At 32.6% G+C, this 14,167-nt stretch overlaps 2 protein-coding genes across 10 annotated transcripts; both read left to right on the top strand.

The window, feature by feature from the left end:
• The first annotated feature begins 4,197 nt into the window (after positions 1–4,197).
• LOC140837337 (auxin-responsive protein SAUR32-like) lies at positions 4,198–4,527 on the top strand. The gene has a single exon (XM_073203469.1). The coding sequence runs from the start codon at positions 4,198–4,200 to the stop codon at positions 4,525–4,527; it is 330 nt and encodes a 109-aa protein (XP_073059570.1).
• Positions 4,528–5,981: 1,454 nt separating this feature from the next.
• LOC140836434 (uncharacterized) lies at positions 5,982–8,373 on the top strand. Of its 9 annotated transcripts, none has more exons than XM_073201950.1 (5): positions 5,982–6,446; positions 6,674–6,770; positions 6,883–6,941; positions 7,340–7,385; positions 7,747–8,373. In XM_073201950.1, exons 2-5 carry the CDS (start codon positions 6,746–6,748, stop codon positions 7,947–7,949), a joined length of 333 nt encoding a protein of 110 aa, XP_073058051.1. In that variant the 5' UTR covers positions 5,982–6,446; positions 6,674–6,745; the 3' UTR covers positions 7,950–8,373. The 9 variants fall into 9 exon arrangements, 4 of the variants coding, with proteins under 4 accessions (XP_073058051.1, XP_073058050.1, XP_073058053.1 ...); XM_073201949.1 differs by having other exon boundaries at positions 6,660–6,770; XM_073201952.1 differs by having other exon boundaries at positions 5,982–6,770; positions 7,747–7,842; positions 8,255–8,373.
• The last annotated feature ends 5,794 nt before the right edge of the window (positions 8,374–14,167 follow it).

The following is a 14,167-nucleotide window of genomic DNA, read 5'->3' as shown; positions in this document are numbered from 1 at the left end:
TACTACTATTGCCACCACTACGCTTCTGCTGCAGTTGCCATGACTTTCATCATCATCAAGACATGAAAATAAAATTTAGCCGAATTGGAACATGGTTCTTTTGCTTTTTCTTCTTTTTTTCCCCTTTGTTTTTATTTTCAGATTTGGAATATAAAACATGGAAAATGATATATGTAGAATGAAGGTTACAAATTGGGTTTACAAAGTCCATTTGAAATTAAAAATTATTTTTGCACTTTATTTGAAAATTCATTTATAATAGCTTTGTAATTTCAAATACATTTGTAACCGAACGCATATCTCATTATACATCTAGCATTATCCATAATACAATTCCAAAAAAAAACTTCCTATGCCCAACCAGTTCTTGGCTGCATTTGTTGATTGAGTATCAGTTTCTCAATGAACTTTCAGCCCAGCCCAGTCCAGGTAGTATTGATTTTTTAAGAAAATTATAAGCCCTTTCCTATAAGCACTTCCGTATTTGGATAAATCAATCCCAACAAAAAAACAAAAAAAAAAACTATTGATTTTTTAAGAAAATTATATATTTTAAATTTTAATTTCTCAACCCTAACATACTTAATTTTACTAGTCCATTCGTCTGTGAAAACACTAAATATTATATATATACGCACCCATATTTTTATGTTTATAAATAAATAAATAGAATACATTATGTGGGGGAGATGTTTTTTTGGGTGCATGACCCGAACTCCGGTGGTCAATTTTTAAATTTTATTGACTAAATAACCTAAAAATAATTATATTTTTTGACTTAATTTCTCTCATAATATTTGCTCTTTGTCACCCTAAATTTTTTAGCCCCTCGACCTCTATTTTCTGGCTCTATTCTGTATACAATCATACCATCTAATTATCATTATAAGCGCAATTATTATTACTTTTTCTTAGACTAAGCTAATTCGAAGATATCTCACATAAACTTCTACAAACTGAGGGAAAAATTATTCTGTATCTTTCTTCTCAAAAAACACGCATAAAATATAAATAAATTGTTATTTAAAAAGAGATATCGACGTATTTATATATTCCTCTGAATCTCGAATCAACCACAGTTGCAGAAATGAACAGAAGAATCTAAAAATGCTATCCCAGTACGAGTTTGAACAAAGACTAATGTTTAATATGCTTCACGTGGTAGAACTTAAAAGTAGATAAAGAAATCAAGATTCTTTGTCTATCTATATATCTCTAAATTCCCACCATTTTCATGCTGCTAATGTTTATCACAATCAAACGTTATCATTTCATATTCTTTGAATTATGGCTCAACCGTATATGTTTTTGGAGAAATGTGATAGCTTAATATATACTGTGGGAATTAATATGAAAAAATATTTGACAGATTTAGTTAACATGAATTGATATTGAATATTAATTAATATTATGTAAATGATAAATCACTAGCTCAAATATTAAGTATATACTTAGCTAGTAGCTTGAAGCATAGGTGAAACAGAAAGAAATATGCAAAATCAATACTGCCCACCAAGGCCAAGCACTCAAATTTTTGGATTAGAATGCGACACTTGCATTGGTATATGTATATATATAATAATTAATAATAATATAAGATAAGATCAGATATTTGATTTCGAGGAAAGGTGATAGAGCGGAAAATAGTTTTTGATTTGATTCTGATGTGTTTATCCTTATTTGGAACATAAAACCTTTGAATGAGTTTTATGTGATACCGTCTCACGGATCTTAATATGTGAGACGGGTCAACCCTACCCATATTCACAATAAAAAGTAATACTCTTAGCATGAAAAATAATACTTTTTCATGGATGATCCAAACAAAAGATCCGTCTCACAAATATGACCCGTGAGAGCGTCTCACACAAGTTTTTGACTTAACCTTTTGTAAGATGGTTTCGCAAAATAATTTTGGGTCATTCATGAAAAACTTTTTTTTTATGCAAAAAATAGTACTTATTATTGTAGATATGAGCATGATTGACCCGTCTCACGAACACCGAAAGACTATTTGAAAATATCGTATCAAAATTATAGTGGTGGAATCATTATTTTGTCTCGAATCATTGGCCACTTAATTCACCTCAATTAACACTGATCACTTGCCAGATTGGCCTCTCTACCCCAACATATGGAAAAAATTAAGTCAAATGCACAAAGAAGGAGAACCACAATTAGTGAAGCATATATATATATGCTCTTAATCTACGCATCATTTTCAAATTTGTGGTTTGGATAGCCTCGTTACGGGGGAAAACACACAACGCCCTACATGATCAAATCAATTATATGTTGTATTTATACAAAGCAAACGTAAAATTCCTGTTTAAATATCTGAATAACTTTAATTTTACATCGTCGTCACCTCGTACGTATATACAAAAATTAAAGTTTAATAATGATTAAGTGGAATTCCATCAGTTTAATCACTCTCATTTTGGTCGGTTATTTAACTTGTCGGGGTTTTATTTATTTGTTCTTATATATGTATAATTTTAATTCGTTGAATTATTTTTTAAGACGCAAATTTAATGATTTTGATAATGTTGCGTTTGTAGTGGTAAATGTAGTGTATCGATTGAGAGAGATTCGGAAGATATTTAAAGTAGTCGATTTGGACCCAATAAAAGAAGTGAAAGTGAAGCAAAAAAAATAAAATAATAAAATATAAAATAAAGGGCAAAAACATGGATGGAAAAGTCGGACCACATCCTCAAACATTATTGTTTACACGTGCCAACCCTTTAATTAACGTGGGGAATCAAAGGTTTCAAATCATGCCCACTCTCGTTATTCTTTTTTTTTATTTCGAGTTACTTATTCTTATTTCCTTCGTTTATTGATCGAATATTATTTATGAATAGTATAGCTAGTGTTTTTACGATTTCCCACGAGTCGCATCATAATAAAGTATCGATTTCCATTAGTTACCTTGAAAATTGACCTTCCCAAATTGAAGCAGAACGAGTACTTATAGTCAACCAGTTCAACTTGTTTCAGAAAGATGTACTCCTGCAAACGTTAGATTGAAGTGAGACTATTTTAGTCAAAAATATCACGTAAAATATTTAAGAATATATAGTTAAGAACTTATGCATAATCGAAATAATAAATATCACTAATCATCATATCCCAAATTAGGATCAAACTCTTACTACTGTGCCAAAAATTATAGCTATTAGTTAAGAGGCAACTTTATTTTCTTATACTTGTGGTAGCAAAAAGTGTACTTACTTGAGTGCCATTGGGTCGGAGTATTAGGCACATGATCCTGGGGAGGTGTATCTCTCTGCTGGTGTTGTATTAAATATCTTATAGATCAATCTTATTTTTTCCCTACAGTCGACCATGTACTAGCAGGGACAATATTACCCATTAAAATCTGACGTCACTATTTTACGATCCACGTAGCCAACAAGATCAAGCGACGCAACGTCAGCAGCTCGACGCACGAGAACTTCTCAAGAAGTTACTCATCTCAATTACTACTCATACATGCTTAACCCAACAGGTCGATAAAGTTAATTACCAATAAAACTTCCACGATTTCCGCTAATCGTACGTACTTTGTTTTAAGTTAATCAAAATTTTCCCAAAGTAGAATCAATTGGGCCTAACAGAATATTTTTTCACCAAAGTTAGATGTTGATCTGTCTATTTTTTGTTATTGTGGAAAGGGAGGAATGACAAAAATAAATTTTTCGACTAATTTCTCCTTAAAATCTTGTAAAGTTAAGTAAGATCTACTTTTTATTTACAGACATATGAAATAAAATTTTAATTTTTCCTTGCTATATTAATTTCTTGGCCTAGCCATTTAGGCGAATCTCAAAAGGGATTGAAAGAAAAAAATTAAGATGACCAGATTTCCTATCTTAATAGTAATTTTTAAATTACTATTAATGTAAATGTTGTCCAGCAAATTCTTGGTCAACCACTTTCGTTTTTTCTTCAAATTTTAATTCCATAACAATTAACAGTGTACGTATGGTACTACAAGTCCCCACAACCTTGTAAAGTGCCAAAAGTAGCCACCAATATGTCTATATATATATATATATACACCTAACTCACCATGTATTGAAGTATACAAGATTCGACGCACAGTTCACAAATTAAACAAGTGGATCGGAATTGTTCCCTTTCGTTCTTCTTCCATCTCTCCCCATAATTTTGAGTCCAAAAATAAAAAAAATGGAGAACATCGTGCATGATAACAAGAAGATGAAGGTGAAGAAAGGGTGGCTTGCGGTTCGGGTAGGGTTAGAAGACGACGAGTTCCAAAGAGTGACAATTCCTATTTCTTATCTTTATCACCCATTGCTCACAAGACTCCTCGAAAAAGCTCATGATACCTACGGATACGATGCCTCTGGGCCACTCAAGCTCCCGTGCTCGGTCGATGAATTTCACCATCTCCGGTGGCGTATTGAGAAGGAAAGCGGTAACCACCACAGAGATTTCCACCACCACCATCACCATGGCGGCTATTTCCACGGTGCTTTATCGTTTCATTCTTGTTAGGCATGATTGCTGTAAAGAACTTTAGGGTTTTATTTTATTTTTTTTTTCTCTTTTCTGTGGTGGCATGAAATATGTTTCCCTTTTAGATTTTTTTTTTCTTTTTCTCTTTTGTTTCGGTTTGGATATGTATATGTATGTTAGTTTAATTTGTAAACCCTAGTATTAAAATATGTCAATTGTCAAAAATAAATTGTATTAATCACTTGTATATTTCAAGTAATCATCAAATTAATGATATTTACATTTGTCTTAATTTATCAGGCACATATAATTTATCATGCATGGTTATTATATGATGAGTATTTTTTTTTATTTTTTGGCCACGAGGTGGAGTTTATTATAATCGAGTCGTCTTAAACTTAAGACATTAGTGTCTCTCAGTTTATTATAATCGAGTCGTCTTAAACTTAGATTCTTCAGAATAAATTTGTGTGGCAAAACTTTCGGTTGTTTGATGAAGAAGTTGTTTTAGAATCAAAAGGTTAATTCATTTTGATTAAATTAAATAAAATATAGGAGAAAGTAGACTAAAAATTTTAATTTCACAAAGTCATTTCACTATCCCGAGTTTTCTTTACGACATAGATTTCAATAAAATGACAGATAAAATATCCACACACCTTTATTTTGCACGATCCAAATCATTAAAGTAGTGTGTGGCTGAAATTTTAGTTGAAATTGTGTTTAGCTTACGTGCTGGAAAGTGGAAAAACATGTTGGAGCCACCATATAAATTTAAGGTATTCAGTGAGATGATATCATATTTTTATATATGTGAGACAGACTAACCCAATTAATGGATCGAGCAAAGTCGAATCTAAAATCCTCCAATTAATCATGATGTAATGACATTTGATGGAAAATTTGAAAGTGTGTATTTATCATCATGATTAACAAATAAGACAAATGATTAGTGATACGACTTTTTGCACAAGGTGTTGCGCAACACTACTGGAAATTTAATTTCTATAAATATCAAACAACGTGAATTCTCGATTCAACTGCTGTTGTAACCTTTTTGATAATTGGATGCTATAAAATTTTAAAACTCAAATGAATATTAAAATATGACACTAAAAATTAATTGAAATTTCTTTCTCACAAAAGTGAGCCATAAATATGATTGAAGGACCGAAACTAAGACGAAATTAAGCATTTTTGTTGAATAAAATAAAGATGGTCGATTTGATTCTCCATGATGTGGAGTGATTCCTTCATCTAAAGCCCAATCCAACCTTCTAATGGCCCATTTCTCTCGACCCATTTTCACATGATGAATTATGAACAGTGGTTTACTGGGTCATTTTTGTTGGGCAAAATACGTTGTCAAAGGCCCAATTCCTTTCAAATATTATTTGTGAGTCGGGTTTAAGGCCCATATCTTATTTGGCCTAAAAAAATTAGATTAATTGGGTTTTGGGGGGAAAAAAGTTAATTAATTTCATATAGCCATAGTTACCTAAAAATCAAATTTTCTCAAGTTCAACTCCTTCGAGTTGGAGTTTCTCGTTTATACGATTTTCGAAGAACCATAGTCGACAATTGAAACAACGAACTTCGAACTCATGAACCTCATCTGGATTCTCCCGCAAATCCAACAAATGACGATATCGAGAACTTATTTTTGCGTGAAAAAATTCGCAGCTTGTTCGAATTTGAAGAACAGTAAAGCAAAATTAGCCTTCTCATAATGTTTTAGAAGGTGGGTTCCGCTGAAAGTCGCCAACTTGATGAGATTGCTAAAGAGTTGAGCAAAGGGGAAAGTTTTGCTGCTCTGTGGGGAAACGGGGATTATGGCAGACTGGGGTTTGGGAATTTGCGGTCTGAGTGGAGGCCTAAGCCTCTTGTTGCATCAGCTTTCGATGATCAGAGTCTGAGAGAGGTAGCTTGCGATGGTGCTCACAGTCTTTTTCTCACAGGTTATCTGCAAATCATTTGATTTTTTTAATTTATTTTTTCTACGTAGGGAATGATGAGGTTAGACCAAGAAATTATTGTGTTCTTGCACATATTAACTTAGATGTTGATTTTGCATTCACTTACGGCACTGAAAATTGAGCCTTTTTGTGTTGTAAAATTTTCAGCTTCTGAATTTGTTTCATGTATATGGTGGATTACTAAAACTTGCGTAGGACTCTTAACTTAGATGCTTCGGAGTTCAGGAATACAGCTCTGAGAATTTAAGCTAACTTAGATGCTTCAAATTTCCTGAATAGATATGAAGATGGCTGTCTCGGCATCGGGTACGATCCATGTTATTTAGTATTGAACCGAGTAAATAAAAAGTTGCTCGGTTTCATTGTTGAAAACATTATGTCAGTAATTTGGGTCATACATTATGTATCTGCTGCACAGATGTAATTTATTCACCTGAAAGAGTCCAAGGTCCATTTTTTAAGCAACCTGCTGCTCAGGTTTGTCCTGTTGACTCTCTTGGAGATTTGTTTGGCTACTGTTGAATTTTCAAATAGTAGAAATGCAGTGGGTGTGAGATTTCAACTATAATACAATATTTGCATGATTAGGTGATGAAAATCAATATCATTCATATTAAAGATATTTATAACAATATGATTTCAGAGTTAATTACTAGATTTGTAGCAAAAAATGTTTCTTGCTCAGTTGCTTTTAAACTTGTTCCCTAGAAATTAAATAGCAAATCCCACTTGAATCAATAAATTTACACAGTACCTGTGAAGTTGGGCTTGGATGTATAATGGTGACTATGGGGAACTTGAACTCAATAACACAACCAGATGTTACTTATAGGACTCGTTGATCTCATGCCCTCTTTTTCTGTTAGTTGTAACAGGTATCCTGTGGTTGGAGAACTTGGAAGCACACAGCAGCAATTTCTGGTAATCTTCTAAGCTGAAGATTCTGATCAACAATTTATATAATTCTATTATAGTATCATGTGTATCTTATAGAAGATTTCCGTTGTTACCTAACCACCACATGTCCCATTTTTCGTTGCATGTCTCTATTCCAATTTAACTGTGGGTGACATGACATACCGTAGGCAATATTTACACATGGGGCCGGGGAGGTTCAAATGAACATTTAAAGAAGATGAACCTTCGCCAAGCGTACAATTGGGTAGCTTAAACTTATCTTATGTTCTGCATAGTTTTTGTTTATATTCATATGTGTGATATTGAGTATGTTGAGCCATCTTAACATTCAACCTTATTCCTGTGTTGAATCACCGTCAACCAGGTAACTTGATCAAAATTCTTGAAGCACAGCGGGGTCATCCCAAGTGTGGCGCTAATTTTGCAATGTTGTCACCCCTTACCATTTGGCCAGTAAAGGGTGAGTTAACCTGTAATACTCGTCTCTTATTGATTTGTAAGAAAGGCATGATCAGATTTATAACACCACATAATGGAATTCCCTATCAGTTTGACTCGATCATTTAAGGGAAGCAGATATAGCTGCTAGTGTAATCCATCATGTATAGCTTTGCATTGACGAATCCGTTGACCCTGGGCATGACATAACTGATTAGGAGATCACTTTTTATATTGATGACCTGTGGATTGTCCATTGATTTTCGCTTGAAACTGGCTTCTGCCATGGCTTCTCCATGCTTCAATCGACTATGGAGCCTATCGGGTGGTTTTTTCCTTCTTTCTCTAGTAAATCTTCGTTTGTTGAGTATTTGTTTATAAGTTCATTTCTGCATTCTCTGTTTGCAACTGAATCAATTGGCATTTGTGTATAGGGCCATAGTGACAACGTTTACTACATCGAGCCTACTCTGCTCGACTTTTACAATAAATGTAAAAGCAATACAAGTTTCTTGTGGATTTAATCATATGACTGCCTTATTTTGAACACAAATCTGAGTATAGATCAATGCAGAAATTAACTGGTATGCGAATGGTTTTCGTATCAACGATAAATACATCAATAGACGTTTGCCAATCTATCGGTTGGCTCTTTATGACGTTGAAGGAAATCTGCAGAAGTATCGAATGCTTCTCCAAATAATCTTATGAGTGGATCAGAATAAAATGAGATAAATGGTAGCAATTTGATATTACATATATAATTTAGTGAATAAGTAATTAAGGTGAACTTTCATTTTCATTATTACTTTTGCACTTTTAATAAGCCATCGATTATCATAATAATCGCCTCACTAATTTATTCTTTTGAATTTGTCTTCTCGTCAAGAAAAGCAATAATTGACCAATACCGCATGTACTATTAGGCAATGTTCGATTCGTGAAATAAAGATGTATGACGTAGTACTTATGATAAATCAATATAATTATTTTGTTAAATGTGAATCAAACATTAGATAAAACAAATATATATATATATATATATATATATATATATATCTATCTGTGTGTGTGTGTGTGTGTGTAAAAGAGTGGGGGATTGGACCACCTAAGAAATTTATTGTATTTCTATTTGTGCAGAAACACAGATTGGATTCTAATATTTGTTGTCTGTGATGATGATAATATGATGATGATGATTATTATTATTATTATATTATTGTGACATGATTTGTTCCAGAGTCAACGCCCAATAAAAATATGACACGTAACCCAGCATATGCCTGTAGTCTTGTCCCTCTCGCTTCACCAGTCGTCAGATTTGCATTCATTGTCATCACGTGCTCGTGTACTCTGCACCCTGCAACCGTACGATATCAAGAGATGATCTCACCCGTCCATCTCCCTTCACTTCTAATATTATACTATTATTACTATTTCGTTGTCGCACGCATGACTTTTGCAAAATGAAATTTATTTGGACAATAATTTATTATTATCTTGTCTTTTTTTCGTTATGTGTATCTTTGGGATAACACTGATACATTATTGCAACATTTTGTAGGTTGAAAAAAAAAGGCCATATAAAGTTTAATAATTATCATTATAATTTGTTAAATTTAAACAATAACAAAGACCCCACCCTGAAACCTATGCTCGTTATCCTAAATCGTCTGTTCAATTGTTCATGTCTCAATACACGAAAATATTAATGTTGATAGTATTAATATAACTAAACACGAGAGTAGTAATCATACGGTGGCTTGAACTTAGAAGTTTAATTCGAATTAAGATCGTAAATTGACATGTATTCATCAAATACAAATACGTATATTTTGTTTTGAAAAACTATTGTTTTAGCTTATATTTTCGAAATCATTCAAACAAAATGATTTGTTTTTGTTTGTCGAAAGAAATCGAAATATTACCCAATGAGTAAAGGAGCATGCCTTTTCGAGGCTCTGTAGTTTGACTCGGGTGCAGTGGTAAAGACCTGTCACGACATCAATGGAAAATTAAATTTAATTCCACGTCATCATTTTAATTTAATTCTTTTTTTGGTTTTCATTTCTTCTCCTCGTTGGGTGGGCACTCTCTCACCGGTTCCCCATCCTCCGCTCCCGCTGACAGTGAAAGCATCAGCCGTTGGATCAAGCGATTTACACGGTCCAGATCAGGACTTCCATAATCGCCGTCTTTTTGCGAAACGTGTTTCGTGGAAGCCTACTGTTGCTCTCACAGCTGCCCACAAATAACCCATTCATCTTATTTCTTTGTCTTTTTTTTTTATTATATATCAGCAATAATATGTATGATAAAAATTTATTCCGGAAAATTGTGAAAAATAATTTTGATCAAAATAAATTTTGAAAAAATAACCTTTTTCAAATGTATTTCAAACACACCTGAAAGGGTTTAATTTTTGAGTAGGTATACGGGTTCACGAATCTTTATCTATGAGACGGGTCAACTCTATCGATATTTACAATAAAAAATAATACGATAACCCAAATAAGATATCTATCTTACAAAATACGATATCAAACAAGTTTTTACGTTAACTTTTTTACAATAAAATTGACAGATAGTTTTGCTATATATATCCCTCAGGTCACGTCAAAATAGGTTAGTAGTATATTAATTATATCGTTTTATGCTTGCTCCATGGTCTCAAGTTAGATGAAAGATAAGCAGCATGACAACATCTTCTTCTTTTTATCCGATTGACGCATAATAGAAATCACTCTTCTTCATTTCAAGAAACCAAAAATGCTGAACAACAAATAAAAATAATATAGAAAGGGTAAACACATTGAATAGTGTAGGGCATTTGACAGTACACAAGGAGTTGTAAAGTAGGTGTAGAAAGGAAGCTAAAAATAATAAGGTAATGATGAAAGAATCGCATTTATGAGATTAGAGGCTTCTGTCTCTCTGATAACACATCAGTCCCCCCCCTCTGTTTTCTCGTGTAAAGCGCATTTTTATATTGCCATCTCTTTGTCTTGTTCTGTGTGTTTGACTGTAGTGTTCATTTACAGATCAAAATTGTAAAATAGAGCAATAAACAGGCTTGCTATGTTGACTGGAAACAAGAGCAGGTCATGCTGATGAGTCTTTTAGAAGTCATATATATAGCCAGCTTGCATCGGAAATGAAAGCAATAAAGTTTAATCAGTTAGTTAGGTAATAACTTCGATGTTTTTACGGGAATTCTTTTAACCTTTTCTTGGGCTAAGATTTCGTGGATTTAGGTGGGTAAAATCAATAGTAATAATAAAGAGAAGGAATCCCATTTGCAGAGATTAATTTAAGGATCAACATTTGAATCATAACTGCAATTAGATTGATGAGTCAGTTCCTGTTGGCATGTGTGTCTCTGAGACTGTTTGTGAAGACATATTATGGCACTGCCCCCCTCCTTTCGACACAGTAACTTTGGAGTATGTATGTATGTATTCAAGCCAAACATTCTTTGTGTACAGGTCTTTATTTTATACATATTAGCTATTTTCAAATACAAAAATCGGATAAATATAATTAATATGATTTTCGAGTTTTATAAGTATATATAGATGAAAAATGGAGGTTATTCAAATCAAAATATCAATGAGCTACGCGTTGTTTAACCACAAGATGTCACATGATATGAAAGAACAGGCATAATAAATGTAGGCGAAGTATTTACGCAAGGTATACGCTCGATACACAACGAAAAACCCTTATACTATTTATATATAGATTTTCAAAGAGAGAGATAATTTTATTTTTCAAATAAAATCATATTTAGACATATGATCAGCAAGATTTGTGATTCACAAAACAATAGTTTGCATGCATGCTTACATGAAAAAGGCTAGACACACACGAAAGATTAATTATAATTGGGTCACTTTTGCTTAAATTAAGTTAGCATTTCTTTCTACATGATGTTTAATGGATCGTGACAGACGTCACCTACCGAAACAAAAATATAAAACATAAATATAGCAATTTTTTCTTTATTGAACCAGTAAAGTAAATATGATACAATGACAAAATGTCAAACTTGTCTTCTATATTAGAATTTTATTTATGCTCTCTTTTTATCCCCCCCAAAAAAAATAAAAATAAAAATAAAGCCAAATTAATTCCTACCCTTTGATTCTACATATAAAGAGATGGGTTGGTTGTAGGATTTTATGTGAAAGAGTAGAAGGTGTTGGGGGGAGTGTTGGCTGGCTCGAGGCTGCTTCAGAGTGATATCCATTCATTCTCTGAAATGCTTCGGACCAGGCTTCATTCCCCTCAAAATATGAGTTTCTTTCTGTTAATTATGTATACATACAGTCCTTATAGCATACGTAAATCAGGCGGTTATTTGATTCAGGGAAAATTTTCGGCTTCGATTCGACTCTTCGTGAGTTTTAAGGTTGAGTGGAACGTTGTCTGGCTCGAGGTCATGGAGGTGATTTATACATGCATTCTTGGAATCAAACCCTAAATGATTCTCGGACCAGGCTTCATTCCCCCCAACCATCACTTGCTATTATTGTTTCTCACAAGATCATCTCTACCCAGCAAGCTAGTAATGTTTCCTCTTCCATCCTCACACACACAGATTCACACTTTTGTCGGTGTTTATCTGAACTGCGTGCTTTGTTTTAAATATCTGAGCCTCCATATGTTTCTTCCCTCTTACGGGTCGTTTCTTCCTTCATTATTTTTATGGAAATTACTTTTCAGTTAGTTTTCACCTTAAGATATTTGTTGAAGTTTTTATTATTTTGCAAATTTATTTTCATTACATGAGACACACACACACACACAAGTGACAGTGCACACTATTTTGAAGATTGTTCTTTGGAATTTCTTCATTTAGTAGAGATATATGATTATCATATGTTTAAAGATGGATTGTTTTGTATTGTTTTTTTTACCACTTTTGTTATCTTCTTTGGAGTGAGTAATGTTTTGGCTTCTGCTTGTCCCCATACACGCACAAACATGAACAAATCAAAATTTGTGTACTAGATCGTCATAATTTTTTTAGTTAATAATTATATATTACTTACAAAATTACAATTTCATATATATTCTAGAAACTTTACAATTGATTGTTAGAATTAGTAAACTTGAAAAATACAAAGACATATAGTTAAATAATCGTAAATTCCAAAATTTCTATGCATGTTCATTATGTTATTTTTTTTTTTAAAAAAAAACATTTCTAATACATGATTTTTGACAATCCTTTTTTGATAAAAAATTTAAATGATCTTTTAATTAGGTTGGATTATATTATATATAATTGGTACATGATTAAAGATGGAAATGTGCTCATCGATCTGCGACATTTATCATGAAAAAAATGAAACACTGATTTAATGTTTTCATCAGTGAACTATTGTTTTCAACTGATTCATTGGTGCAGTCTTGCACACTACATGAGACAGATCGTCAGATTAGATTAGATACATGTCAACTTCCATTGCAGCCTACCTAGCTATGCCTTAGCTACTTCCCTATACATACATACATACATATACATATATTTTATTTATTTGGATTTACTTATTTTTATTACAATGTTGATATTAATATAAAATACCCCTCAAAACACATGCATACTGTAATATTTTAAAAAAAATATAGATTATACATACAGATAATCTATGTCGATGTGTGTGTGTGTGTGTGTGTGTATATATATATGTATAGATTTATGTATGATATAGTTTTCTTTCTTTGATGGTAAATAGCTTTATCAAAATTTTGAAATACCATGTTTCACCAATTTAGTTAAATCCTGAGTAGCACACACAACTAAAATAAAAACCAGCGAGATTCATATTATTAAATGCAATAAATCTTTAATTTCACAGAAGTGTCGATTGCAGATATCTATCTGACCAAAGCAATGGCATTATCATCCTTCCATCACCCATTATAGATATTATCTTCTTCCAAGAAAACGTTGACACATACTGATTCTGTGCAAGTAAAGTGACATTTCTTGCCGAGCAATGAAAAGGTTCTTAATAAAAGAAAATGACATCAACATGGGCTTTGGGATACGTTGCTGATTCCTCTACTCTATCAAATTTAAATCTTCCACATTTATGACACAAAATTTTATAGGTTTGTTAGGAAAATGAGAGTATAATACATATATTTGGAAAGAAAAAAAATGGTTTTTTTTTTCTTTTCAATTTTAATCATTTTTCGACGTGATGATATTTGGATTTGCCGGTTGTAATCGTGTCTCAATAATATGTACAGTATAATACACAGTACAGGGTAAATTGTCTCTTTTCCAAGGATAGTTAGCGGCTGTTTCTCCAACAGCTCAATGAATCCATACAAAC

This window comes from Primulina eburnea, chromosome 7 (assembly GCF_022965805.1).
Source record: "Primulina eburnea isolate SZY01 chromosome 7, ASM2296580v1, whole genome shotgun sequence".
NCBI lineage: Eukaryota > Viridiplantae > Streptophyta > Magnoliopsida > Lamiales > Gesneriaceae > Primulina > Primulina eburnea.
This window is presented reverse-complemented; position numbering and strand designations above follow the sequence as displayed.

Bases quoted from the DNA above. Each gene is read 5' to 3' on its own strand.
- LOC140836434 (XM_073201950.1), top strand. From the start codon at position 6,746: ATGAAGATGGCTGTCTCGGCATCGG. The intron at 6,771-6,882 runs GTACGATCCATG...TCTGCTGCACAG, and splicing joins GATGGCTGTCTCGGCATCGG to ATGTAATTTATTCACCTGAA. The intron at 6,942-7,339 runs GTTTGTCCTGTT...TAGTTGTAACAG, and splicing joins TTAAGCAACCTGCTGCTCAG to GTATCCTGTGGTTGGAGAAC.
- LOC140837337 (XM_073203469.1), top strand. From the start codon at position 4,198: ATGGAGAACATCGTGCATGATAACAAGAAGATGAAGGTGAAGAAAGGG.